A 26,429-nucleotide genomic window follows, 5' to 3' on the forward strand; every position below is an offset into this window, starting at 1 on the left:
ATGTCATCACTGGACTTGATGAAAAAAGAGTGTTTCGCATCTGGGACCTTGTCCTCAGCTTCCCTCAAAAGAGGCTTCATCAAGAGGAGGAGGGTTGCTCCGAGGGCGCAGCAGGATGCTGATAGCGACTGCCAGCTGTGCAGGTGAGACACACAAACTTTCCCACGGAGTTGAATTTATCTGCAGTACAGCCAGTCTGCTGCTTCACTTTGTCTTAATAATGAAGCTGTGATGGTTGACACAGACACTCTGCTCATGGATGACACCTTCTCTTCTCATTGTCTTTAAAAAGACAGCAGGCATATAGGATAGGATAGGATTTTCTAAAAAAGGATTTTTTTCCCAAATGTATCATATAGAGCTGCAACTAATGATTCTTTTTTTTAAAATTATTTTTATAATTCCCCTAAAGTCCTCACTCAGGAAAAAGCAACGGCTTTCTTTCTCTTTGCATTTTTTATTCCCTTAGGGCTATGGTAATATTTTTTTTAAATCAACGTTTATTGTTTGAAAAGACCCCTAGTTATTTACAAAACAGGCCTCTACTAAACCAATGGTTTCTGGTAATGGTAAAAATGAAAGAAAAAAAAAATCTAAAGTACAATTAAGGATGTCCTGATCAAGTCCTTGTCATTTGATATTGAGTATCTGCCAATACAGAGCCCTGATCTAATACCTATATTTATCTGGACAAGCTGCACAATGCACACCCAAAGTACTTAAAAGTTATTGAAATCAATACTGCGCATATGCTGACAGTTTAATAGCTCTACAATGTAATACAGGAAAATTGTTTGCATCCAAACAGTTTCTGAGGGGTTTTGATTTTATAAAATAACAAAGTAAACAAACTACAAATAGTTGGGTTTTTTAAAAAATATATGGCTCTTACCTTAGTCCCACTTAGTGCAGCATTAAATTTTTTAACAAAATAACAAAGTAACATATGTCGTCAAAAATTGCTCTTAGTATAGCACTGTAATAAAAGTGCAGCACACTATAAATGAGTAATATAATCAATAGCTGAACTTGAACATTCCCAGTCACAACAAATAAAAATTGGTCACAATTCTGCTTATTACACATTATAGTACAACTAGTACGTTCAAAATGAACAACAAAAATTTCAATTCCACTTATAATTCTGCTTAAGATGAACATGTAAAAAATCTGTTTTTTACTTATTGATTTAGCAGCATTACAATCAAACCCGAATATCTGTCACAAATTGTGCTCTCACTTTAGGGCACCTGTGTGATGATTAATGTAAACAGATCAATAACAGATAACTGATCACGATCAATGAAAAAATGCATTGATCAGTCCCAATACCAATCCTTCCAATCCAATTTGGGACATCCCTACTTATGTTAGCATACCAACATATATCAATGTGTTACCAATAAATTAGTTGTATTACCAGTACAGGTACCATGACATTACTTTGAAAACACCTCAGAAATAGTGAAAGAAAATCATACCAATCAAACATATAATAGAATAACATTAAATATATGGTGTTATCAACAGTGAATACTCATCTGTTTTTATAAAGGTGTGGATTTGTTATCTTAGCATCACAACCCTTACCATTAAAGGCCAATATTAAACCAACAACTAAAACACGCACAGACACACACACACACACACACACACACACACATATATATATAGTCATTTAAAAGCATAATGATAGATAAAGATAATTCTTGTATCAATTAATTTCTCTTGTAGATACTTCTGATTTCAAATACAGGTTTAGCCTACATTTTCTGCACTATACTGTTGGCCTTAAAGGTCGACATGTAGGATTTAGGGGGATATTTTGGCAAAAATAGAATATTTTATAATGAGTATGTTTTCTTTAGTGTGTAATATCCTGAAAATGTGAATTCTGGTTTTGTTACCTTAGAATGAGCCATGATATAAAGATATACATGATTTCGCATTAGCCAACAGAGTTAGAAGTGCATCTGCAACTAGCAGTATCGAAAAAACCCTGATTTTTTAAAGTGAAAATGCTTTATTCTATGTTTCTACTAGCTTAAATCACTGGTGCTTTTTTAGAGAGAGGGGAAGAGACCACTGCATATAATTCACCTCCCGAAAAAAACCTCCTGAACGTCATGTCAGAGAAAAAAGGGGAGCACAGATAAGTGGGTGCAGAGCCTGTCTGCAACAAGCTGAACAGTGTCAGAGAGACACTGGATTGAAACAAAGGCTTTTTTGTTTGTTTTTTGGAGAAGCATACTGTTACAATTTAAGGTGTCAGTATGCTTCAAACAAAGTACTTGATGGACAGTGTCTGAACACTGTAACCCACACACATTTTCCATGTTGGCAATGAGGGTATTTATCCGATTTTTTTTAAACCAACCATTAGACGTATATGCCTACTTAAAGCAGCAGTTTGACAGGTGTGAAGCTGACAAAAAAAATGCTGTTTCGCATTTAGACGTTACGAGGATACTTTGTGAGAAGTACTTCAGTTTGTTTATAGATTTATTAACCCTTAAAAGGACAGTTAACCCCAAATCAATAATGCACACTTTTCCTCCTACCTGTATAGTGCTATTTTTCAAACTAGATAGTTTTGGTGTGAGTTGCTGAGTGTTAGAGATATTGGCCGCAGAGATGTCTGCTTTCTCTCCAATATAATGGAAGTATATGGCACTCGGCTTGAAAAAAAACCACTCAGTATCAACATCAACATCAACACAAACATCTGAAAAACTCAGCAGTAATGTCTCTTTAATCAGGATAGTCCACAGACCTTGTTATGAGCAGTTTTGTGTAGGGAACCATTTTCTTTCTACCAAACTACACCCACCAACCGATTCATAGTGCAGAAGAAAGCGTGCATCTACTCAAGGATGAGAGGCTCTTTCATGTAACAGTGAGAGATTTAAACATTAATGATGTCCTCCTCGGCTGAGCTCACCAAGCATCACTGAGCTCAGTGGGGACATATACAACATATAGCTGCTCACACAAGGTCTGTGGATTATCTTTAGTAATCGTGTCTTGATATCTGGTAAAACTAATTTCTGCTGAGTTTTTTCAAATGTATATTTTTTGGTTCTTTGAACACCATAAGCCAAGGCAGACATACAGTATCTACAACCTTATGTCTCCAAACCTCAGCAACTCACACCAAAACAATATAGACTGATAAACAACACAACAGGTAAGAGGTAAAATATGTATTTTTTAATTCTGGGGGTAAACTTTCACTTTGTGCCTCCTTCAGTAATTCACCAGTTGTATTCCTGTTCTTCTAGGTGTTCCATATTTTCCCTGTCTGGCAGTAGTCGCATTGTTCGTCGGATTCTGACAGCCTGCATCCTCTCTTTCTTGGCCCTGCTTGGCTCTGTTTCAATTGACCTCCGCGCCAACTTTGACCTCCTGCACACTACAGAGGCCGCATATGAGGAGCTTACTTCATGCAGGACATTAGCTATCCTGAATCTCGTCAATAAGCTTCAAAAGATGAGACATTTATTCATCAAAGACATGAGCAATGAGACATTGGAGGCAAGTTTTTCAGAGGTTGTGTTTCCTGTGTTCGGTCATCTTTGTAGTGAAATGGCAGGTCACAGCAATGGCCAAGGGCTTCCTTGTAGCGTTGAGTTGGCTGGATTTTGCCAGGAGATAATTTGGAGCATTCAAGGATTTCTAAATGCTTCATTGGATACAAACGGCACAAGTGAAAATAATACTTGTGCGTACTCTCTGGCCATCGGAAGACTTCTTGACATGTGGGGTACAGTAGAAGACACTATAGACAAAGCCAAACTGAATTCTAACTGGAGAGATGTATTGTCTGCAAGACTTCTGATGAACTTCATAGAGCTCAACCACCAGTTGATGGACTTCCCCCACATGGCAACTCACTCTGGCTTCCAGTACAAGTGGACTTATGTACTAAGCTACCTCGGCTTCGCTTGGGTTATGACAGAGCAACTGAAGGACTGCTGGTTAGAGAACATAGACCTCAACTTAAACTCAAGCCAGCATGTAAAACATTCTTCTATTTTTGACACAAGTTTGTGGCAAAACTATGGAGCAGGGACAGGGCTTCTGCCTGGGTCTCATACTGGAATTCAGGCTCTGAAAAACATTCAGCAGTGTTTATTTGATCGTGCAGTACCAGCTCTCAGGTTGGCGTCTCGATCTATGTCTTCGGGCCTCAGTATGAGAGTCTGCCTGATGGCCATAGCCTGCCTCATCTACCCAGTGGTGATGTTCTCATTTAAGCAGATGACGGAGTGGATACAGGACTACGCCAAGAACTTGAAACAAAAGACAGAAGACCTGAAGCGCCAGAGGCAGCTGGCCGAGGATCTTCTGCACCAAATGCTGCCTAAGTCAGTCGCCAAGCAGCTCCGCCAGCATAAACATGTCGAGGCTGAGAGCTATGAAAAGGTTGGTACAATCCCAAAGAGTTTATTAATTTCTGTCTCTCTCATAGTGGTACTCTACCATTCAAATAGACATTCACCTTGTATAGATTATATAATAGATTGTTTACAGAGCAAAAGAATGTGTTTAGAATTAGACAATAAAAGCACATTGACGAAAGCACATAAGGCTACAAAGGCATGGGTGGTAAGGATTAGGCAACAGAAGCATGTGGTCAGGTTTAGGAAAAAACATCATGGTTTGGCTCTACATGCATGTGGGAAGCGAATGCTGGTCTCCCGGGTGAAAGTCCAGGGTCCAGGGTTTGTTGATGCTGCCTATCGAGGTATCATACGGCCAGGCAGGTGCTGTTCACCCAACCAGCAGCGTATCAAAATTTCACAAATGGTCCCATCCAACTGCGTTACAAACTGACGCTGCCAAGCCGTTTATCATCCCACCATGAAAGGTGGCTTTTGGCATCAGTATCTTTCACCATGTTCACTGACAAAGCAGAAGAACATGACAACTTTGCAATGAGAATGGGCTGCACTTACTGGCATGTCATTTATCTTTGCCTTGGCAAATAAGGAAGCTATTTTGGAAATATCACATTTCTCCAAAACTATTTCCCAAAAACAGTTTAAAACAGATTTAAGATGACAAATTAATTGGGCAGTGGAAGAATCATGTTCATTGTGTATCTTTAATTTCTAGTTTTAATAGTTGACCAAAAGATAGCAAAGCTAGTTTGCTAATTAGGCCATTTCTCACTGCAGGTTTCCAGTGATCCCCAGGGGCTGTTTTCCAGACTGAAATTATGTAGGGATGATTAAGTGTGAAAGATGTACTCTGGTTCTTTCTACAACAGCGTGAAAAATTAACAAGAGCTTGGGGACCTATCAGTAAAAACGGTGAGAAACTAATATGCCTGAGATGATTAGGAACAGATGATGAATCATGGTGCTTTGAGCAAATGTTAGGCAAGCAGTGTGGGCAAAAATTGGACTGAGGTGGAACCCAAAACTGCTTGGAAAAGAAACCTTTTGAAAGCAAGGTCATTAGTTTGATCCCTGGATCAGCAGGGTAAATCTGGGCTGAAAGCGTGCCTTTTGGCTTTACCATCACTGAGGTGCCCTTCAACAAGACACTTGACTGTAACCATCTCTACCCTTCTCTTTTTTCTTTCCTTTTTTGTCATTATTGTAATTTGTTGTTCAGTTGTTATTTACGACATCTATTGCACTTCTGTCAGTCCTGAAAAAAGGATCCCTCTTCATCATCTGCCATCTTCCTGAGGTTTCTTCCATTTTTCCTCCCCGTTTCAAGGGTTCTTTCTCAGGAGTTTTTCCTTAGGCGATGTGAGGGTCTAAGGGCAGAGGGATGTCGTATGCTGTAAAGCCCTCTGAGGCAAACTGTGTTTTGTGATAATGGGCTTTATAAATAAAAATGACTTGACTTGACTTGACTTAACCACAAGGTGCACCTGACTGTAGGCACTAGGCAGCTACGGGATGGCTCTGGCTCAGGATGTAGACCAGGTTCTCTACTCATCATAATGTTGGAGGTTTGATTGTCAACCCCTGCCCACAGGTTTAAGTGTCCCTGGGCAAAACACTAAACTCTGGTGGTCAGGCCAATCAAACAATGCACTACATGGGCAGTCAAATACTTACATGTACCGTATGTCCATCATGACAGAGGATAAGATAATTGCCACAGTGATAACTTGTAGTTGAAAATTCTTCTACAAATAAATGTATAGCACTACTTGATACTTGTTTTTGTGGAACATAATGGTGCAACTGCGTGACTGCAAAGTAGAGCTTAATATACCTCAACAGAAAAAGACAAGAACCTGTTTCCTACTCTTAATAAGCACTCCCTCCATCCCAAGCTGTGGATTTAAGTCACATGCCTTGGACAGGATTCATGAAGTGATGACTGCACAAAATCAAAACAGACTTGATTTGATTCAATTTGATTCTGACCTTAATGCCAATGACTGGAGACTTTACTTGGACTTTAGCCATTAACTTTGGAATGACTTGTGCCGAAGATACACATTTAGAATTTATGTTATAAGAAAGTGGAAAGTGAACTGACTCTTAGTAACTGTAATAGTTACCATTGTAATAGTTGGATCCAAAGCAGAACATTTGGATCAAAATGGTGACATTTGCACATCATGAAGTTCAGTGTCTTTCTAAAGAAAGGCGGTCCAGCACCTAGCAGTGTGGTATGCTGATGACTACTTAGCCCTCAACTCCAACAAGATAAAAAAGTTCATTGTGGACTTATGGAAGACCAAAGGTTGCATGCATAATCCTATCTAAATGAAGAGGGCAAAGGCTGAACATGCTTTCAGCTTTAAGTTTCTCCTCATCCCTGAGGACCTCTCTTGGACCCTCAGAACTTCAATAAAAAAAGGTTTATCAGCATCTCTTCTTTTTAAGGATACTGAAGAAAGTCCATGTCTCATCAGATACTGGTGAGTTTCTACGAATGCTTCATCAAGAGCATCCTAACCATCTGTATCACAGTTTAATATGCTGCGTCTATTATTCTATTTAATTATCATAGTAATGTCCAGTAATTGTCCACATCTCCCATCTTTTTTCCTTGCGTGAAGAAACTATGTAACAAATGGTTTTAAATCTCATTGCAGAAGATGGCTCAACGTTTTAGCGTTACCATTGGTGGTATTCTCTGCTGGCCTCACAGTACTTTATTGTCTTGCTGTAGTCTGTTAAAATGATATGCAGTGTGCCATCTGCCTTATTCCATATGAAACAAGACCTAGGACTTGTTGGTCTGGAGTTTACCAACAACTTTACATGGACCTGTTGCTCTTGATATTCACCTTGTTGGCTTTGACTTGGTACTTGACTCTGAATATAATGGCCAGGAGTTGAAACTTTATTGTGACTTGGAAAACAACTTTGTCTCCCTGCTCCCTTTCTGTGGAATTTCTTGCCATGAATAACAAGGGGATGAAAACCACAAGGTATTAAAACATTGACTAAAATCAAATTGAAAAAATTCCTTGAGGGAAATTTATCATGCAATAAGAAACAAGAAAAACAACTGCAATACATATGCAAACCTTCAAGGCAAAAGGTAGAGACAACAGTGTTGAAGACAGACATGGAAATAACCTGTTCCCCTCCACGATCCTCCCCAGTTACTTCTAACGTGTAACCGAACAAATTCAGACCATATAATGTTGCAACTTGTAAGGATTGTGGTGTGCTGCTGCCAGGAGGCTACCTCTGCAAGATCTGCAACCATGTTGAATTGAATGTGTGTGTTTGCTGCCTTTGTTGCTATTGTTGGCGTAATTACCTATAATTGCCCTGTTCCATATTCATCAGGAGATAAAACAAGTTATGCGGGTGAAAATTACGTCTGGCTTATTGAAGAGGTTTGAGGCAGCTGTACCAAAAGCACTCTTCATGGGGGTGGGAGGGGTGGATACGGTGAAGGGGGGTCGGTCGCAAAACAAGAAGATGCTGTTCAGTAAAAACCTTGCTGATTCTGCTTGTCTGGGGCAGCAAATGTAACTGATGATATGGGCTGTACAAGGGTACAAGGGAGTTTTACTAAAAAGATGAAGGCACAAAGGCTTTGATATCATGGAAAATTAGGCTTGGGCGATATCACAGTATGATGAGGTACCAGGGTATGTTTTCATGAAGGTAGGATTTATAGTAGGATTCTTGTAATGCCTTTACACCAGTGAGAACCGTGGCCAGAGGCATTATGTTTTCAAGTTGTCCGTCTGCCTGTCCATCTGTCCCATTATCGTGCGGGCATTCTCAAGAATATCGCTTGGATTGTACAAGGAACTGATAATGTTTTAAAGGCAACGGTCAGGGTCAATGTAACCTTGCAACCATCTCATTCTTGTTTCCGTGTATTCTCAAGAACACCTTAAAGGATTTTCTTTAAATTTGGCACAAATGTTGAATTAGAGTCACAGAACAACTGATTAGAATTTGAAGGTCAAAGGCCAAGGTCACTGTGACCTGTGAACACAACATATATATATCCAAAAGGTCAGAGGTCACCTTCACTGTGCCATCATAATGTTCTGCAAAAACACTTTTATGGTCCTTATTTGTCATCATATCTCATGAACAGGAGGAAAAAGAACAGAAGGAGACAATTTCTGTGACACTAACCTTGTCTATTCACCCTGAAATTGTGCTGTCTGTAAAGATCTTCTGTGCTGCTCGGGGAGGGATGCGTGTGAAGTATCCATGTTTTTACAGACATGGATAAACTGTAAGTGCAACTTAAGTGGAGGCATACAATCATGAGGTGTTATTTCTACTATTAGACTGCATTAGAGGCAGACTGTGCAATAATAAAATGTAGCTGAGTTTTGGCCAGTGTAACAATACTTCTGGTAAATGGACTTGCATGTGTATAGCGTCTTTCTAGTCTTCCTACTTCTCAAAGTACACATTCACCCTTTCACACACACACACACAATAATACACTGATGGTAGAGGCTACCATACAAGGTACTAATCTGCTCATTAGGTTCTAATCTAACACTCATTCACATGCTGTCCTGATGGCACAGCCTTCAGAAGCAGTTTGGGGTGTAGTATCCTTGACACTTTGATATTCAGACTGGAGAAATCAAACTGCTGATCTTCTGAATAGCGGACAACTTGCTCTACCTCCTGTGCCACAAGAGACGGTTTTGCACACTGAGTCACCTCTCTCCATTTTTTCTCCAGGTGACCATTTTTTTCTCAGACATTGTGGGCTTCACCTCCATCTCTGCCTCCTGCACTCCTCTGCAAGTGGTGGAGATGCTCAACAACCTCTACATGTGCTTTGACACACGCATTGACTCCTATGACGTCTACAAGGTAAAAATGAAACATCCATGCACAGAGAACTGAAACACTGCCTTTAAATCCAATATCACTCTCAATATTAACACTTCTTAAACATTTTGAAAAATAGCCTTATTTACTTTCTTTCTAAGAGTGTCAAGTCAGTTTTTGAAGGAACCGAGCGCTTTGGTGTATGTATTTCAAATTGATACAAGAGTGGTTAGAGCATCCAGCTTATGCTTCATTCATTTGGACCCTACATTTAAGTCAAAAACTGTCTCTATGAGGATTAATGGAACGTGAAACAGACAACATTAAAAGTAAATTATACATGGACTTTGGAAGGACATCAAACCGTAGGTTGTGTCTTGTTTTGATGTGGATCGCTAATTGAAGCAATTAAAGACGTCAGCCCTGCGGATGCGCGTTCACATGTAAGGCTTGTGCTACAATGCTTGGCCATTTTGCCGAGTGTGGAACAATTCGCTTGTCATGGATATAGACAGTGAAAAACGGACAGTTAAAATGACTGAGAAGGCTGTGAAAGAGCACAAATCTAGACAAATACAGGCATGCAGGCACAAATTATCCCAGCTGACCAACATAGGGAAACAAATTTAACAGCTGATGGATAAATATAAAGCAACAAATGATTTCTTCTGAAAATGTGAGGATTAGATGAAAGAGGTCATGGAACATGCTGAGCAGGCTGAAGAGTTTGACAGAAGAATAACACCCACTAATAGTAGGTCCACATCATCAAAACACACAGGTATGTCTGGGTCACGCAATGGGAGTCTGTTCTTCCTCAGTCAGAATAAAGGCAGAAAAATGGAAATGCATCATTTAAGACAAAGGCTTTTGCATTGAGGGAGAAATTAGTAATAGAAAAAGGAAGAAGCAGACTGGCTTGCACAGAGAAGATACAGAGAGGCTTGAGAAAAGCTATGAGAAGCAGAGTTTGAAGCTGAACAAAAAAGAATGGAAGCTGCAATAAAGGCTAGGAAGGAGATGCATGCTAAAGAGGCTGCCCTTGCTGAGTCAGACGCAAAAATGGAAGTTTTGCAAAAATGTAAATACACAAAAATAACACGAGCATCACAGATGCTGATGACGTGGTTGGTGAGCCAGAGGCAAAGGTTACCTTTCAACCACCACAATGCAATGCCTCACCTGCCTCCTGTAAACATGACACTAAGCCAGTATTGCCTTACAGAGCTTTGCCTGCACAGAAAGTGGAATCCAAATGATAAACCAGTGCTTGATAGTTTATGCAAGGCCACCTCACAACAAGCCAGTGTCACTGAGTATCTCGTGAAGAATCACAAAGCATCATTACTTCCAGATCTCACCATTCCAATATTCCAGGGTGATCCACTTGAATACAAGTCCTTTATCAGATACATTGAACATGGAGTTGAAGGCCGCACCAGTGACAATCGTGACCGGCTACAGTTTTTGCTACAGTACACAAGTGGACCACCACATGAGTTGGTTAAGAGCTGCATCCACACGGAACCTTCACAAGGTTACAGCAAAGCAAAACAAATGTGTAAGGAGTTTTTTGGTGATGACTTCAGGATTGCAGAAGCCTACACAAAGCAGGCTTTGGATTGGCCAGCAATCAAGCCAGAAGATGGCGCTGCACTTCAGTCATATGCATTGTTTTCTCACAGGCTGCTCCAGTGCAATGACAGACATTAGATATATGGAAGACCTGGACAACACAGCTAATATAAAGGCAATGGTTAACAAGCTTCCATACAAGCTCATAGAAACTTGGAGGAAGTATGCCTGGGATGTGCAAGAAAAAACAAACAAAAGAGTGAAGTTCAAAGACTTTGTTGACTTCGTCAACCGGCAAGTTAAGTATGTGCTGCACCCACTCTATGGAAACATAAGTCAAACTGCTTCAAGCACAAGAGACAGTTCAACAAAAACCTAAATCACAACATACAGATACATTCAAACCAAAGAAAGTATTCACAACAGTTGTTTCCCCACAAGAAGAAAACAAAATAAAGATGGACAACGACAAATAAGCAACACAGAAAGCACCTAAAGTACCAGTGGATGCAAACAGCACCCTCTGACGTTATTGCAAAGGAGAGCAACACAGGCTCGTAGTCTGTAGAAAACTCAAAAGCTAACCACACAAAGAAAAGATTGACTTCTTGAGAAGCAAAGGCTTGTGTTTTGGATGTTTAAAACACGGTCACATGAGTAGCAACTGCAAGGACAAAGTTCAGTGTCAAGAATGCTCACATCTGCATCCAACCCTGCTGCACATGAACACTAAGGATTCAAGAGGGGAAACAATGAAAGAAAATTGTGAACAAAAAACAGTACCCAGTGCCCTCATACAAGTGACTGAAACTGTTGGTGTCACTGAGGCTGGTAAAAGTGACTGTGTTCTTTTGATCATTCCAGTGTGTGTCAAGGCACAAAAGGGAACCGAAGTAGTGACTCGTATGCCTTCTTGGACCCTGGTAGCACAGCTACGTTTGCTACAGAGTCACTTATAGACAAGCTTGGCATGGATGGACACAACACAAGCATCTTGCTGAGAACAATGGGAAAAGAATCTGTTTTGAACACTGGTATTGTGGCTGGGCTGGAAATCAGTAGCCTGGATGGTGACAATGTAGCCATTTAGCCACATCCAGCTTTCAGAGGTGTTCTCACAAAAATGCACCAAAGACAATATCTTTTGCCAAGAGGATTTTGACGGTTGGCCCCACTTAAAGCAGGTTAAACTCCACACCATTCAAGCTGGAGTTGGGTTACTTATAGGAGCAAACATTCCCAAGGCGATGGAAACACTACAGGTTATCAGCAGTGTGGACAATGGACCGTACGCTGTCAGGACAGTTTTAGGTAGCACAATAAATGGACCACTCAGAGGTGGATGCAATGCAATGGAAAGAAGTCTACTGACAGAAGTCACTGCTAACAGAATCTCAGTAGCAAAGCTGGATGAGCTGTGGCAACTGCAATTCAAGCAGGACTTTCCTGATGCTGGACAAAGTGAGGATGTTGAAATGTCAAAGGATGATCACCAGTTTATTTAAATGGTGTCCCCAAACAACAGATCAGTCGCAGAGCAACGTGCACTGACTTTAAGAAAAGATTCTCCAGAGATGTCAAGTTTCATACAGAATATGTTGCATTCATGGATAGCATTCTTACTAAGGACCATGCAGTGAAGCTTGATAGTTCTACATGTGAGTCAACAGAAGGACGAATATGGTATCTACCTCACCACAGGGTCAGACATCCAGTCAAACACCGACCTTTCAGGGAACATCACTGAACGAACAGCTAATGCAAGGACCTGACCTAACAAGCTCGCTAGTGGGGGTCCTCATGAGGTTGTGACAAGAGACTGTGGCATACCTTGCCGACGCGGAGGCCATGTTTCACCAGGTCCGAGTCAGTGACGAAGACACAGACCTCCTCAGATTTCTCTGGTGGCCTGGGGGGGATTGTGAGCAAGAGCTTGTCAAGCATAAGATGTTGGTACACATCTTTGGAGCAACATTGTCATCAAGTGTTGCAACATTTGCACTGCAGAAATGTGTGACAGATTTCGAACATGAATTTGGTCAAGACACTGCCCAGACAGTCAAGAAAAATTTCTATGGCGATGACTGCCTGAAGTCAGTTACAGATGAGGACACAGCAATTGCTCTTTGTGCTGATGTGAGAAGTATGTTGGACGAAGGGGGATTTAGGCACGTTGTGCTTAAATACTTAAACAGTGAAAGCACAAGATTTAAGACTTTTGTTGCTAATAGAGTCTTGAAAATCTTGGCGCATTCTCAGACTTCACACTGGAAATACATCAATACAACTCTAATTCCCACAGATCACGTCTCAAGAGGACAGACTGAAGAGGCATTCTTGAAATGCAATGGTTGGCTTTCAGGACCAGGTTTCTTGCTCTGTGCACAAGACCTGTGGCCCAAGAGCCCAGATCCTGGAATGCTGGACGATGATGACCCAGAGATCAAGAGAACAGTTCAAGCCCATGTCACTCAGGCGCAAGAAACCAAAGATGGAGTGGACCAGTTGATGACTCACTACTCATCCTGGACAGAGCTGAAATGTGCTTTCGCCTGGTTTCTAAAACTGAAAGACTTGCTTAAGGATCTGAGAGCAAAGAGAAAGGAACCAAATACAACAAATGGAGAATACAGACCACACTTAAGTTGTGAAAATTAAAAAAAAGAAAAAAGAAATAGAAATTGTGAAGTACAGTCAGAAACAAGGATTCCAAGAGGACTTGTTAATGCTTAAAGAAAATAAGATGGTGAAGAAAAGCAGCCCACTCCACAAGTTAAATCCTGTACTTCAAGACGAAGTCATGAGAGTTGGAGGAAGGTTATACTGAGCGGCTATTCCAGAGGATTCCAAGCAGCAAGTCATCTTGCCGAAAGACTCTCACATTACAGAACTTGTGTTGAGACACAGTCATGAGATTACAGCTCACACTGGCAGGAATCATATGTTGGCTACGCTATGTGAATGATTCTGGATCCCTGGAGCTAACAGAGCCATCAGAAAGATCTTGTCCAGATGCATCGCCTGTAGAAAGCTACATGGAACGGTTGGCAAGCAACTCATGGCGATCTGCCAAAATGCAGGGTCCTCCCCGACGATCCTCCATTCACAAGAGTTGGCGTGGACTACTTCAGCCAATTTCTGGTGAAAAGAGGAAGAGGGCATGTAAAGAGGTGTGGTATGTCACCGGTCTGCTGACTGAAGAAATACACACACTAACGTCATCTACTTGTCTTGCCATACGAGCTGTGCATCTAGAAACTGCATCTTCACTTGACGCTGATGCATGCTTAAACGCAATTAGAAGATTCCTTGCAAGAAGAGGACAAGTCAAAGAGATGTACTCAGATAACGGAACCAACTTTTGGTCTGACAATGAGTTGGAAGAAATCAATCACAGAAAGGAACACAAGCAAGATCACAAAAGACTTGCAGCAGAAGGGTGTCTAGGGGCACTTCAATCCTCCTGCAGGTTCTCACCACGGAGGAAGTTGGGAGCTGCTAATTTGCTCGGTGAGAAAAATTCTGAACCTTACAGTGAAGGAACAGTTATTGAATGAAGATGATCTCCACACCTTGCTGTGCGAAGCTGAGGCTGTCATAAACAGTAGACAACTGAATAATTTCATGAGTATGTAAATGATGTCAATAATAAGGTTTGGCCTGTACAGTCACCAAATCTCAAACCAGGCAAACACCTGTGGAAGATTTTGCGTTAATATAATGTAACCTTTAATGCTAATACTTATAACATCTGTGATCGTCTCTTATGTCTGGCTAAGTTTTTTTTATTTGCTGTATTAGGTCTATCTTGCAAAAAAGATCTTGATTTCAATGAAATTACCAATTAAGTTTGTATATAGTGTAAATTAGAGGTAAGGGGTAAGGAAAAAAAACGATACAGCATAGTATCACGATATTTTGGGTTTCTCCTTTAAGTAGCTTTTCAGGTTGTTAAAATCGTCTTATTCTACAGCGCCTCACAGTATTATATATATACTACCAGACCTTCACCAGGCTGTGATCACGTGAAAGGCTGTGATCACGTGACCAATGCGAACAGGAGTAAAGAAGGAAGTAAAGGAAAAGCATCTACAGTCCTCAGTGATTTTGAGGCATTAATGCCCAACCACTCTCTGTTACTCAAGGTCAAGCCTGAGCTACCACCAAGAGTCTTCAGTAAGGACGAGCAGTATGCCAAACGCAGATGGAGGCAAGTTCAGTACCTTGCTAACATTTTTTGGAAACGTTGGTGCAAAGAATACCTCACACAGCTCCAGAAACGTTAGCGATGGGCCACATCTGAAAGAAACTTCTGTGTTGGTGATGTTGTGCTGGTCGTTGATGATACGTCACCCAGAAATTCATAGCCAACTGGAAGAATTTTAGAGACTTTTCCTGACAAGAACAGTCTTGTTCATCAAGTGAAGGTCAAGACCAGGGCCAGTGAGCTTTGTCATCCTATAACAAAGCTATGCCTTCTTCAAGAATCTGAGGACAATTGATTAGTTGTTTTAAGTGTATTCCTCATTTGCTTCCTTTAAGTTAATATTTTGAGTAATTGTTTCAAAGACATTGATAACAATTAGGGGCTGGTAATGTAGGGGTCAATTTAAAAGTATTTACAGGTGAATGTATTTTGTTTTATGTTTACATTAAGGACTAATTTTGGACACCATATGGAAATAAACATGATAAAAATGTATATGGATAAAACAATGAGGTCTTATTATAACTGTTTTGTTTGGAGTAGTTTGCATTGTATTTTTTGTTTTTGTTTTGACCTTCTCGTGAGATCAAAGACGAGATATTGTAAGACAGTCAGACAGAGTGGAGAGTGGAGCAAAACGTTTTTTGACCTCCTAATAGCTCTTGACTTCTTTTAATTTAGTCTCTTTTTTTATTTTTATGTGGAATATTTTTATGTTGGTGGACCGTCTGTATCACCTGCAAAGTTGAAGTAAACAGTCAACACTCAATCGAGTGTTTCGGTGTATTTATTTCAAGTGGATACAAGAGTGGTTAGAGTTTCCAGCTTGTGCTTCATTCATTTGGACCCTACAGTTGTATTTATGTTGAAAATTTGAAACTATCACATCAGGTGGAGACTATAGGGGATGCATATATGGTGGTGAGCGGTCTGCCTGAGAGGAATGGGGATAAACATGCTGATGAGATTGCAAAGATGGCTCTGGATCTGGTAGCAGCTGTCAGACAGGTCTCCATCCCTCACATGCCCAACCAGAGGCTACAGCTCCGAGCCGGCATCCACACAGGTGAGACAATCTGCAGGTCAGGTCTGTACTGTGTGAGGTCATCAGAGGTCAGCAGGGCAGGCTGGGCAGTGCAGCACAACTGAAAGAACAGGCAAACATAAAAGTTTCAAAGGAGGAGTTGGCTATAACTATCATTCAGCAGGTCATTTACAGTTAACTTAGGTAATGTGACAGTTAACTTAAGTAATGTCTTCACTCTAAAATCAACTTATTAAAATTAAAATTGTTGTAATGAGGTCACAGCTGTGTATTTATAGAGTATTATGCAATGGCTTCAGCCAATCATAATCAAGTAGCGAAACTATCCATCTTCTGATTTTTAATGGCAAGTTTTTCATATTAAAATAATAGTCAGCATGCAGTTCCTTTTCTCCAGGCCTGTTGAATGGTGGGATACTTGCAGGAGAGTGAAGCATAGCTCTGCTTGTCCTTGTTCTACAGGTCCATGTGTGGCAGGTATAGTGGGCTACAAGATGCCAAGATACTGTCTGTTTGGAGATACTGTCAACACCGCCTCCAGAATGGAGTCGACCAGCCTGCGTACGTGTACTCAGACACACAACACACCAACATCTGCATCTGTGCACATGTGTGGCTTCATATTCAAGTCTGTATTTGCAGGACTTGAAAATGTCAGGCAATGAACCTGATGAAAGCCACAAGCCCAAACATGTTGGTCTTAGATGTTCTGTAAACTGCAACTTGCTGAAGTTTCACCTCTTCAGACTTAAAGCAACATTATATAGCTTTTCCACCTTGAAAATAGCAGTTTCAAAGTCAAACTAATAGCACACTAGCTTTTAACAGGGACAAAGGTGTTCTATCCCACTGCCATAGAGTGCCCTGGTCACCTGCTTTCAACACTACTTGGCTGTGGTTTTCTCATTAGAAGTGTGTACAGCTTTACAACACTTCGTCACACACCAGCCTTCATCTAAAAAAGGTGCCAGTCAGTTCGGGTTGCAAACTGTTAGGCTGTATCGTTATCGGTATCATCGTTGTTCATGTTTAGCAGCTTTTTTGGGTGCTGATAGTCATGTTACCCAAATAAGGTCTCAGACTTGCCTACCAATTATTTTTAAAAATCCATCTAACACCGAAAAATTGTCTCCATCCATGTCAATTTTCAAATAAGCCTTATAAGTTTGGAACCTTACAAACCTATCTCAGTTAGCATGGAATGAATGTTCCTCTCCAATGTAGCCATTTAGCCACAGCCTACAATCATGGGAACAGTTAACATGAATTCCCCATGCGCCTCATGTACACAGTTTGCATACAATGGGCTACAGACACCGGCAGAGTGATACTTGCGCAAAGTTCAGTAATGTCACTGTATCTTGTCAGTTGAAATGGTTCCGTCTTTGCTCTGCATCCCTCAGCTTGTCAACAAATGCACATTTTTCTGGGGCACCTGGTGGTGCATTGATAAGAGCAGTCCCCCATATACAGAGGTTAACCTCACCGCAGCGGCCGCAGGCTCGATTCTGGCCTTGACCCTTTGCTGCATTTAAAAGCCCCCAAAAAATGTCTTTAAAAAATGCACATTTTCTATGAGTGGGAGGCATAACAGCACTATGTGTTTTACCACAGTGGTGATTCATTGGGAGACCTTAGGTGGGCACCAAAGTACACAGAACTAAATAGCTACATAATGTTGCTTCAAGCATCTCCCATGGTTGTATCCAAAAAGGTTCCTGGGGGTGACATTGGACCTTGAAAAATTAATCCTGAAAAACTAAAATATAAATTTGTATCATGCTTAAATGCATGCTTTGCTAGACTTTCGCCCACCCTCGGTTGTGTCTTACAGTATATACTATCATCTGTGTGTCAGCTCAGAGAATCCACACCAGTTCAGAAACCTACTTGGCTCTGATCAAAGACAACGCCTATGAGCTGCAGCTTCGTGGAGAGATTGAGGTGAAGGTAAGGTAAATATGAAATGAATTTTCTGTGGAGTACTGAGGCAGTCAAACCATCCAAGAGGCCATTTATGTTTCTAATGTAATTTCAAAGATTTATATAAACTTTGCTCATCCTGGTTTGCCCATTATTTCATGAAATCAACATAAATATACCTTCTCTGACAGTCCAAGTACTGTCTACTCTTAAGTATAACTTTTTGTTCCTCCACCATGACAATAAAACTGATTAGACTTTGGTGGTTAAAGGTCAAAAGTCAAGGTCAACATGACCTTGTTACTTTTGATATCTAAAAAACACCTTGAGAGAATTTCTTCAAATTTGGCACAAACATCCAGTTGTGTTCAAGGATGAACTGATCAGAATTTGAAGGTAAGATGTCAAAAGTCAAGGTAACTGTGACCTTGTCTTTCTCATTCTCATTAACCCAATACTTCAAGAACACCTTGACAGAATTTCTCCAAATTTGGCACAAATGTCTACTTTGAAGGAGCTTGCGTCCATTTCATTTCGTAAACATGCTATCTCACGAAGGCACTGAGGAAATTTCCTCAAATTCAACATAATGGTCCACATGGACTCAAGAATGAACTGATTAGAGTTTAATTATTGAAATTCAAAGGTCAAGGTCACTGTTACCTCCTAAAACATGTTTTGACCATAATTCAGTAATTCATATGCTAATTATGACAAAAGTTCACAACATGTTTAATAGAATATAATGAAGTACTGACACTTCCAGAAGGTCAAAGGCCATTTTAACGGTTATATCATAATGTTCTGCAAAAACACTTTTTTATGTGGTTGGTGACACTAATCTGACACTGATCCTCTGGACTGCCACAGGTTTGTGGAGGCAAACAACCAAGATGTGGTAACTCTAGTTTGGGTTTTATGTTGCGTATGGATATTATTTATGTTATGTATGGTCCTCCTCTAATCGGAAGGTGGTTTAATCCCCGGCTGCTCCAGGCAACATCTCGAAGTATCCTCGGGCAAATTGCTCCCGATGCCACATCATCGGATTGTGAGTGCGTGTGAATGATTACTGAGTAGTAGGAGGCACCTTGTACGGTAGCCTCAGCCCCCAGCGAGTGAATGTAAGTGTGAATGGGTGAATGTGACAGTGTAGTGTGAAAGTGCTTTGAGTGGTCAAAAAGACTAGAAAAGTGCTATACAAGTACAGTCTATTTACCATTTATAGTGCCATTGGTAGGTTTTGTAATTTGGGTGAACATGGCCTTTGAGTTCTCATGAACAGTGATCTCTTTGAAGGGTAGGCCATCACACCAAAGAGTCACTGTCCCTCTCTCATGTCTTTGCTTCTCCTGCCAGGGTAAAGGCAAAATGAACACCTACTGGTTGGTTGGCCATAAGAACTACAGTGTGCAGAATGACAGTCTGGTTTGCCACTGGAATCCCAACATGGGTAAAAAGAAGAAGGCATTGGCCGGCAGTGTCATCTCTGTGGGCAATGTGAGTTGAACTGATTCAGTTTTCCATTAGTTTAACATTAGGGGTGCCATGTTGTCCATTCAAACCTTTATCACTGTCCTGCAGCAGTTTGTCTCCATATTTTAGAATTTCAGTCTTTGTTTGCTTTCTGTGCTTCAAATATCCCACTGCATGCCTGTTTGGGTTATTCCTTATGTAGACAAAACCTTTTTAAGGCCCGAGCACTGAATTAGGGCGAGGACCCTATTGAAATCCAAGGAATTATTAAGGCCCAGGCATCAAATTGGTGCGAGGACTCTATTGAAACTGAAGGAATTATTATTATTAGGGCCCAAGCACTGAATGGTATGAGGACCCTCTTGAAACAGAAGGAATTATTAGGGCCTGAGCACCAACCAGTGTGAGGACCCTCTTGAAACTGAAGTAATTGTTATTATTAAGGCCAGAGCCCCGAAGGGTGCGATGACCCTCTTGAAACTGAAGGAATTATTATTAGGGCCTGAGCACCGAATGGTGCGTGGACCCTCTTGAAATCCTTGGAATTATTAGGGCCCGAGCAACGAACAGTGCGAGGACTCTCGTGAAACTTAGGGAATTATTATTATTATTATTATTATTGTTATTATTATTATTAGGGCCTAAGCACTGAACAGTGCAAGGACCCTCTTGAAACTGAAGGAATTCTTATTAGGGCCAGAGCACCGAACGGTGCGAGGACCCTTTTGAAACTGAAGGAATTGTTATTATTAACGCCAGAGCCCTGAACGGTGTGCAGCACATTTTACCTAGAGCTGTGAAACTTTGGAGGCCTGTGCAACACCCCAGTACCTACAAAAAAGTTTCTTGGGGCCATACCGTAAAACCAACAGGAAGTCAGCCATTTTGATTTGAAGTTGTAATTTTGGTGTATTTTGGGCCATTTTCAGGGGTTGTAATCTCGAGAACTAGAGTTTTCATCAGATTGACTTCAAATGTTATGGCTACCTTTATAAGACCTTTGACAACAAAAGTTATTCAAATCTTGAGTTTTCATCACACCGTGTGATCTGTATGAGACATCTAATATGTATGTTCTGCCATGAACCAGGAAGTAAACACGAAGTGCAGTGTAACTCTGCTGTAAATGGTCCACTATGACCCAAACTTCACATGTTTGATAGGAGTCCCACCTTCAACACATCTATATGATAATTTTAAGTGATAATGAGAGCGCCACCTATTGGCACAAGAAATGCAAAGTTTTACAGTAAGAAAAAATGGAGGATTGCATCACTCAGAGTCCCTACAGTAGCCTTGAGTTGCGTGGGGGTGCGAGGGCGTGTTCATCGCTGCTTGCAGCTTTAATTTTTCTTCTTCTTCTTCTTCTTCTTCTTCTTCCTATAAATGATTTGCCTTTTTAGGGGCTTTATCATACTCAAAAACTCATGAAACATTGCAGCTTTATCAGGTCTGGTGAAAAAAAATGATATTTTAAGAGTAGGTGCAAATTTTAAAAAATGGTCAGGAGCGCCCCTGATTACATTTGTGTGAAACAGCCCCCACCTCTGCTTTCACATACATTAACCAAAATTGGTAGGCACATGTAACACCCCAAGACAAACAAAAAAGTCTCTTGGACCCATAAGGCAAATCCAATAGGAGGTCAGCCATTTTGATTTAAAGTTGCAATTTTTCACATTTTTGGCCATTTTCAGAGGTCATGTTTTTTACATCTTCTGCCACAGATTTCATCCGATTGACTTTCAAAATTAAAAAATCTTCTCGGAAGGAGTCGGACATCAAAGGTTATTAAAATCGTGAGTTTTCGTCACACCCTGTGGCTGTTATTGGGCCAACATTTCCATGTCTTGCCATGAACCAGAAAGTAAACAGGAAGTAGTTAATAACTCTGAGGGACATGGTTCAATCTGTACCAAACATCACGTTTGATGACTGTCCCATCCTGAACGCATCTACATGATAACTCTAATCATTTCTTATAGCGCCACCTACTGGCAACAGGAAATGGCATGAAAATCACGTGTTCTTCCTTGATGTATATCTCCTACAGATTTCACGCAATTGACTTCAAATGTGGTCAGTGATACCTTAAGACATGTGACATAAAAACTGATTTAAAAAAATGTTTTTCGTCACACTATGTGGGCGTGGCTTGGTTTCCAATTTTGATGTTTTGCCATGAAACAGGAAGTTGTTGTAACTCAAACAAACATTATCCGATCTCCCCAAAACACATCTGCATGGCTCAATTGAGTAATCATCAAAGCGCCACCTACTGGAGACAGGGAGTTATATGATTAATATTTTTATGTGCAGGTTGACCATATTGAGCTCAATCTTGGTAAGAAAAGTGTTGAGAGCTTGATGATGCCTCCTTGTGATTTCAGTGCTTTTTCATGAACATCATTGCCATGACTACATAGTTTCCGCCGCCAAACAGGAAGTTGCTGTAACTTCACTTTGCAACCGATTGGCCCCAGATTTTACAGGTGTGATCAAGGTGCAGCCCTGAACACATCAAGATGTCAAATAAGTTTGATAATCACAGCGCCACCAACTGGAAAAAGGAAGTTAGCCTCTTAACACAACTATACTTTGATTTACATGACATTTACACAGTTTGATCTACAGATGATGTAGACCAAGATGACGTACATTTTGTCTGGTCTCTAGCGCCACCTAGTGGCCACAGGAAGTATTACTGCATATAAAATATCTTACTGAAGGATCGAAACTCTCTGCCTGCTTGTTCCGAATTTCACTGAAAATAAAAGATCCTTGGACATCGAAAACTATTCAGTTTTAGATGTTTTCTCACACCATGTGGGTGTGGCTATGTTTTCAACTACGATGTTTCTCCATGAAACAGGAAGTTGTAGTAACTCAGTCAGACATTGTCCAATCTGCTCCAAATTCCTCATGCTTGATGAGAGTTCTGACCTGATCACATCTGCTTGGCTCATTTGACTTATTGGCATACTGCCACCTACTGGAAACAGGAAGTTACATGATTTATATTTTAGGTGCATCCCCTTACAGATTGACCACATTCAGCTCAAACTTGGTAACAAAAGCTGCTTAAAGACCTCCATGATGCCTCCTTGTGAAGATCATATGTTTTTAATGAACGCTGTTGCCGTGGCAATGCAGTATTCGCCACCAAACAGGAAGCTGCTCTAACTTCAGGTTGCATTAACTGATTAGCCCTAAATTTTTTACAGGTGTGATCAGATTGCAGCCCTGAACACATCAACATGTCAGTTAACCATGATACTCAATGCACCACCTACTGGCAACAGGAAGTATACGTTGTAACACAATTATCATTTGATTTACATGGAATTAACATGCGTTGGTCTACAAATTATGTAGAGTAGGATGACTTAGATTTTGCATTCTCCAGCACCACCTAGTGGTCATAGGATAATACTACATTGTGTTAAATATCTCACTCAGTGGTTCAAACTCTCTGCATGTGTTTTCCGACTTTAACTAAAATTAATGATTGGGACAGTGGGAGTCACGCAAGTAACCCCGACTTGCATGGGGTGCAAAGGCCCGTTCATCCCTGCTTGCAGTTTTAATTTAGTTTTGGTTTTCTTCATTTCTCCCTTAATTTATCCTGTGTTATACAGCATGTTGTTCAGTTTCTGTGAATACTTTGGTCCACTTTCCCTTCTCTGTTTTATTTAAGATATCAATATAAATATGTTACTTTTACATATCTATGTAATTCTGTAAATTCTCAGTTTTTGTAAGATTCATCTATATTTCTTGTGTTTAGAACATGTCTGGTATTAAATTCACACATGCTGTTTGGATGCGACCAGAGAGCCCTGTTATTGAAAGTGAACTTTTACATTGTCACAATAAAAGAGACCATCCCAGCAGAGCTTATAAGTATGAAGCAGAATTTTGTGCAAAAACCGAAAGTTCTTATGTGTTGAAAGTTGGCAACCAAGCGTCATCAGGCCACTAAACCATTTCACTTTTCAATCCCCTTGATCCATCTATTTCTGCTGATCACAGCCAAAGCCTGTAGGTTAGCCCTGATGCACATGCTCACATGCTAGGAAATCTTATTGAATCCAAGTATGGGTTGGGTTAACAACTATGTCAGGCAGGTGCTTAGTAGGGATGCACTCATTTAACCTTCTTTCTCTTAATTCCAATACTTCTAGTCATATTATTGGCCAATACCAGTTCTCCCTTTTTCCAACATTCAAAATCAATATACAGATACAGCATTTGTGTGTGGTCAGATAATGAGAGACGTCCAAGAACGGCCAATGGTCCAGGAGGAGCCAGTGCACTGATCAGCACTTAAGTTTACAGACAGAATTGTCAACTCATTACACTCCTCTAATATCTACAGTCCAGCATTTTGTCCACTGTGCTGGATAGTTTGGTGTATGTGGATTTGAGTTTCTCCCAACCAATCACTATAGACATACATATCCACCTGAATTTAATGCCATTTTAAGCCTACACTAATGTGTAGCAATCACCAGGTTGCCAGGTGTGTGTGACTTAACCAGTTAAATGGCCAAACGAAACCAGCCCAATAGCCAATAAAGCCAGCTGGCCTGCAACCGTTGAGACTGTGAGGGCCATTTTCATTGATAAAACAATCTTTTGTCATTGACCAGAGACTCTTCTTTGCCATTCCATTAAGCCTCTAAGCTTACTTTCATTCTGAATTCCCTGTGGTTAGATCTGTTTGGATGGCTCCACTCAGTAACACATGGCAGGATTTTGGTCTGCTTCTAAATAAGTTTGCTAGCAGCAAAATGTAGCATGTCTTGTGTTTTTGATAGACGGATTTATGAAATTGTGGGAAAAAATCATTCAGTGTCATCTCTACCTGTGTATATTTGATGAATGTGCCTTACATACATACCTGTGTGCCAGTCATCAGTGACAGTGCAGAGCCTCAGTGAGAACGCCACCACCCCAGTGTCCCTTCCCTCCTCAGTGTTGAACCATACATCACTGCGACCTCGGACAAATAAGCCTGGTCTGAGCGTGGCAGCTCAGATGGAGACTCACGGAGGCAGCTATGGGACTGTGGGCTCCATGACTGGGGTGCTTGAGGGAGCTGATGAGAGCCCCCTGACCAGCCAGCTGAGCAGCAACACAAACCTGACCTCCTGCATGGCTCCAATCAGCCAAACAACCAACCTAGGAGAAAGAGATCAGTTTGTACTAGATAGTGTAATAACTGCTGAATGAAGTGATAACTGTAACAGTGAAGGGATAGTATAATTATTTTGCTTATTTACTTTTGAATTGTGAAACATTTGAGTTGTAAAAAATAGTTTGTTTTTAAAATAACTGCGAGACACATGATGTTTTGCTGATCTAATTACTTTACTGTTTTTGTAACAGTAGTGATTCTTTTTCTCTGTGTGCATATACAGCTATACATATATATATATATATATATTTGTATTCTGTTTCCTTCTGTCACTTGGAAGTACTGTTTCTTCAATGTGAAGTAAAATAAATAAAGTTTACTTTCCTCCCTTTTGTTCCTAATTTGATAAAACTAGAACTTTTGCAGGATGTTTCATTTATTCTTACTTAATTGCTTTAGGCTAAACCTTTTCTTACAGCAGCTATAATCTATATATGTAGAAACAATGCTTTAAATAAAATTGTGTTGACAATGAGAAAGATGTCTTTGTTAGTGACGAACCTAGAAAATAAGTGAATCCTCCTCTTGTGTTTGTGGAGCTTTAGCTCACTGTTTAGCTGTCCATCCCAGTACTTGCTCTGTCTTGGTTCATTCTTACCGTTTTATTGTTGGTGGCGACCAAAAATTGAGCTAAAAGAGAGTTATTATTGGACTTAAATTCATTAGGTGTACACAAACACCACTCCAAATGAATGATCATGTCGCTTTGTAACTGCTGCATGTGCATGAGCAACACATTCTCCCAACTTGTCAAATACCAACACTTGGCAGTGGCCCATTATATCAAAATAAGATGCCCACTAGATACCCTCACATTTCAAAATAAACTTAGTAAATATAACAACTATGTTGTTAGGTTTACTATCTTAGGTTTGGCAAAAAAAACATGTGGTTAGGTTTAGGAGAAAAACAAAAAACATCTTACCTGCCTGATAAAGACTTTCTTGCGCCTAAAACAGTGGAACCAGAGAGAAATGCCCCCCAGATGTTGTCATACCAGAGCTAAAGTTTACCTCAATGTGTCTGTGTCCGAGGCTGATGGGCCCCTGTCCAAGCATCGCTGACAAGGTGGGAATGAGACCGAGTTGGTATAAACAAGTGTTTGCTAACAAGTTCATCATATCAAATGAAGGGGTGCTGACATGTTAATGTTATGTTCTCAACTTGTTTCTGCTGCCCCCAAGTGGCCTTTAAAAATATATATATAAATCAAACACAAACAGACGGGCAGTAATGGACAGTAACAAAGTACATTTACTTTACTTTGACTCCACTGCATTTGAAGGACAAATGTTTTACTTTTGACTCCACTCATTTCTGTGAAGGCTCTTGATACTCCTTGTGTGGTTTGTTTGTTGAAGTGGTGTTCCTGTACCTCTACCTCATGCAAGCATTACTAAGTAATGGCTTCAGAAAACAAATTAATATGAATGTTCCCTGTCAGATCACCCAATCTCAAGTCCATGTTTGAAGTTTTAGAGATGACTTGTATCAATCTAAATGTTTGCTCTGTGTACCGCACACAAACTTCATCATGGCCTCATAAGGTTCTGTAAGTGTATTGTGACAATATAAAATAATGTGTTGAGATTTCTTTGAATGTACTCTGAATACTTGAGGTTTTTTTAAGGCAAGCACTCCAGAACTTTGACTCAAATAAAAGTTTGACTCAGCAACTTTCACCAGTATTTGAGTAATACTTGACCAGGAGTCTATACTTTGACTCAAGTAATAGAGTTGCGTACTTTGTCCACCACT

General features: G+C 40.4%; 1 protein-coding gene and 1 long non-coding RNA gene across 2 annotated transcripts; one reads left to right on the forward strand and one right to left on the reverse strand.

Annotated features, from left to right (window-relative positions):
- Positions 1–25,019, forward strand: LOC148188792 (uncharacterized). The gene is made up of 8 exons (XM_088081495.1): positions 1–143; positions 3,282–4,425; positions 9,153–9,287; positions 15,919–16,093; positions 16,535–16,633; positions 17,931–18,022; positions 19,355–19,495; positions 24,386–25,019. The coding sequence occupies exons 1-8, from the start codon at positions 1–3 to the stop codon at positions 24,704–24,706; spliced, it is 2,250 nt and encodes a 749-aa protein (XP_087937621.1). The 3' UTR covers positions 24,707–25,019.
- LOC148188793 (uncharacterized) lies at positions 15,799–24,532 on the reverse strand. The gene is made up of 2 exons (XR_015777351.1): positions 24,375–24,532; positions 15,799–16,172 (listed from the first exon to the last, which is right to left on the reverse strand). It is a non-coding gene; the product is annotated as an uncharacterized LOC148188793 (long non-coding RNA).
- Positions 25,020–26,429: the final 1,410 nt, after the last annotated feature.

The sequence above is a fragment of the Plectropomus leopardus genome, chromosome 9, assembly GCF_026936395.1.
Source record: "Plectropomus leopardus strain MGB_pleo_1.0 chromosome 9, ASM2693639v1, whole genome shotgun sequence".
Taxonomy (NCBI): Eukaryota; Metazoa; Chordata; class Actinopteri; order Perciformes; family Serranidae; genus Plectropomus; species Plectropomus leopardus.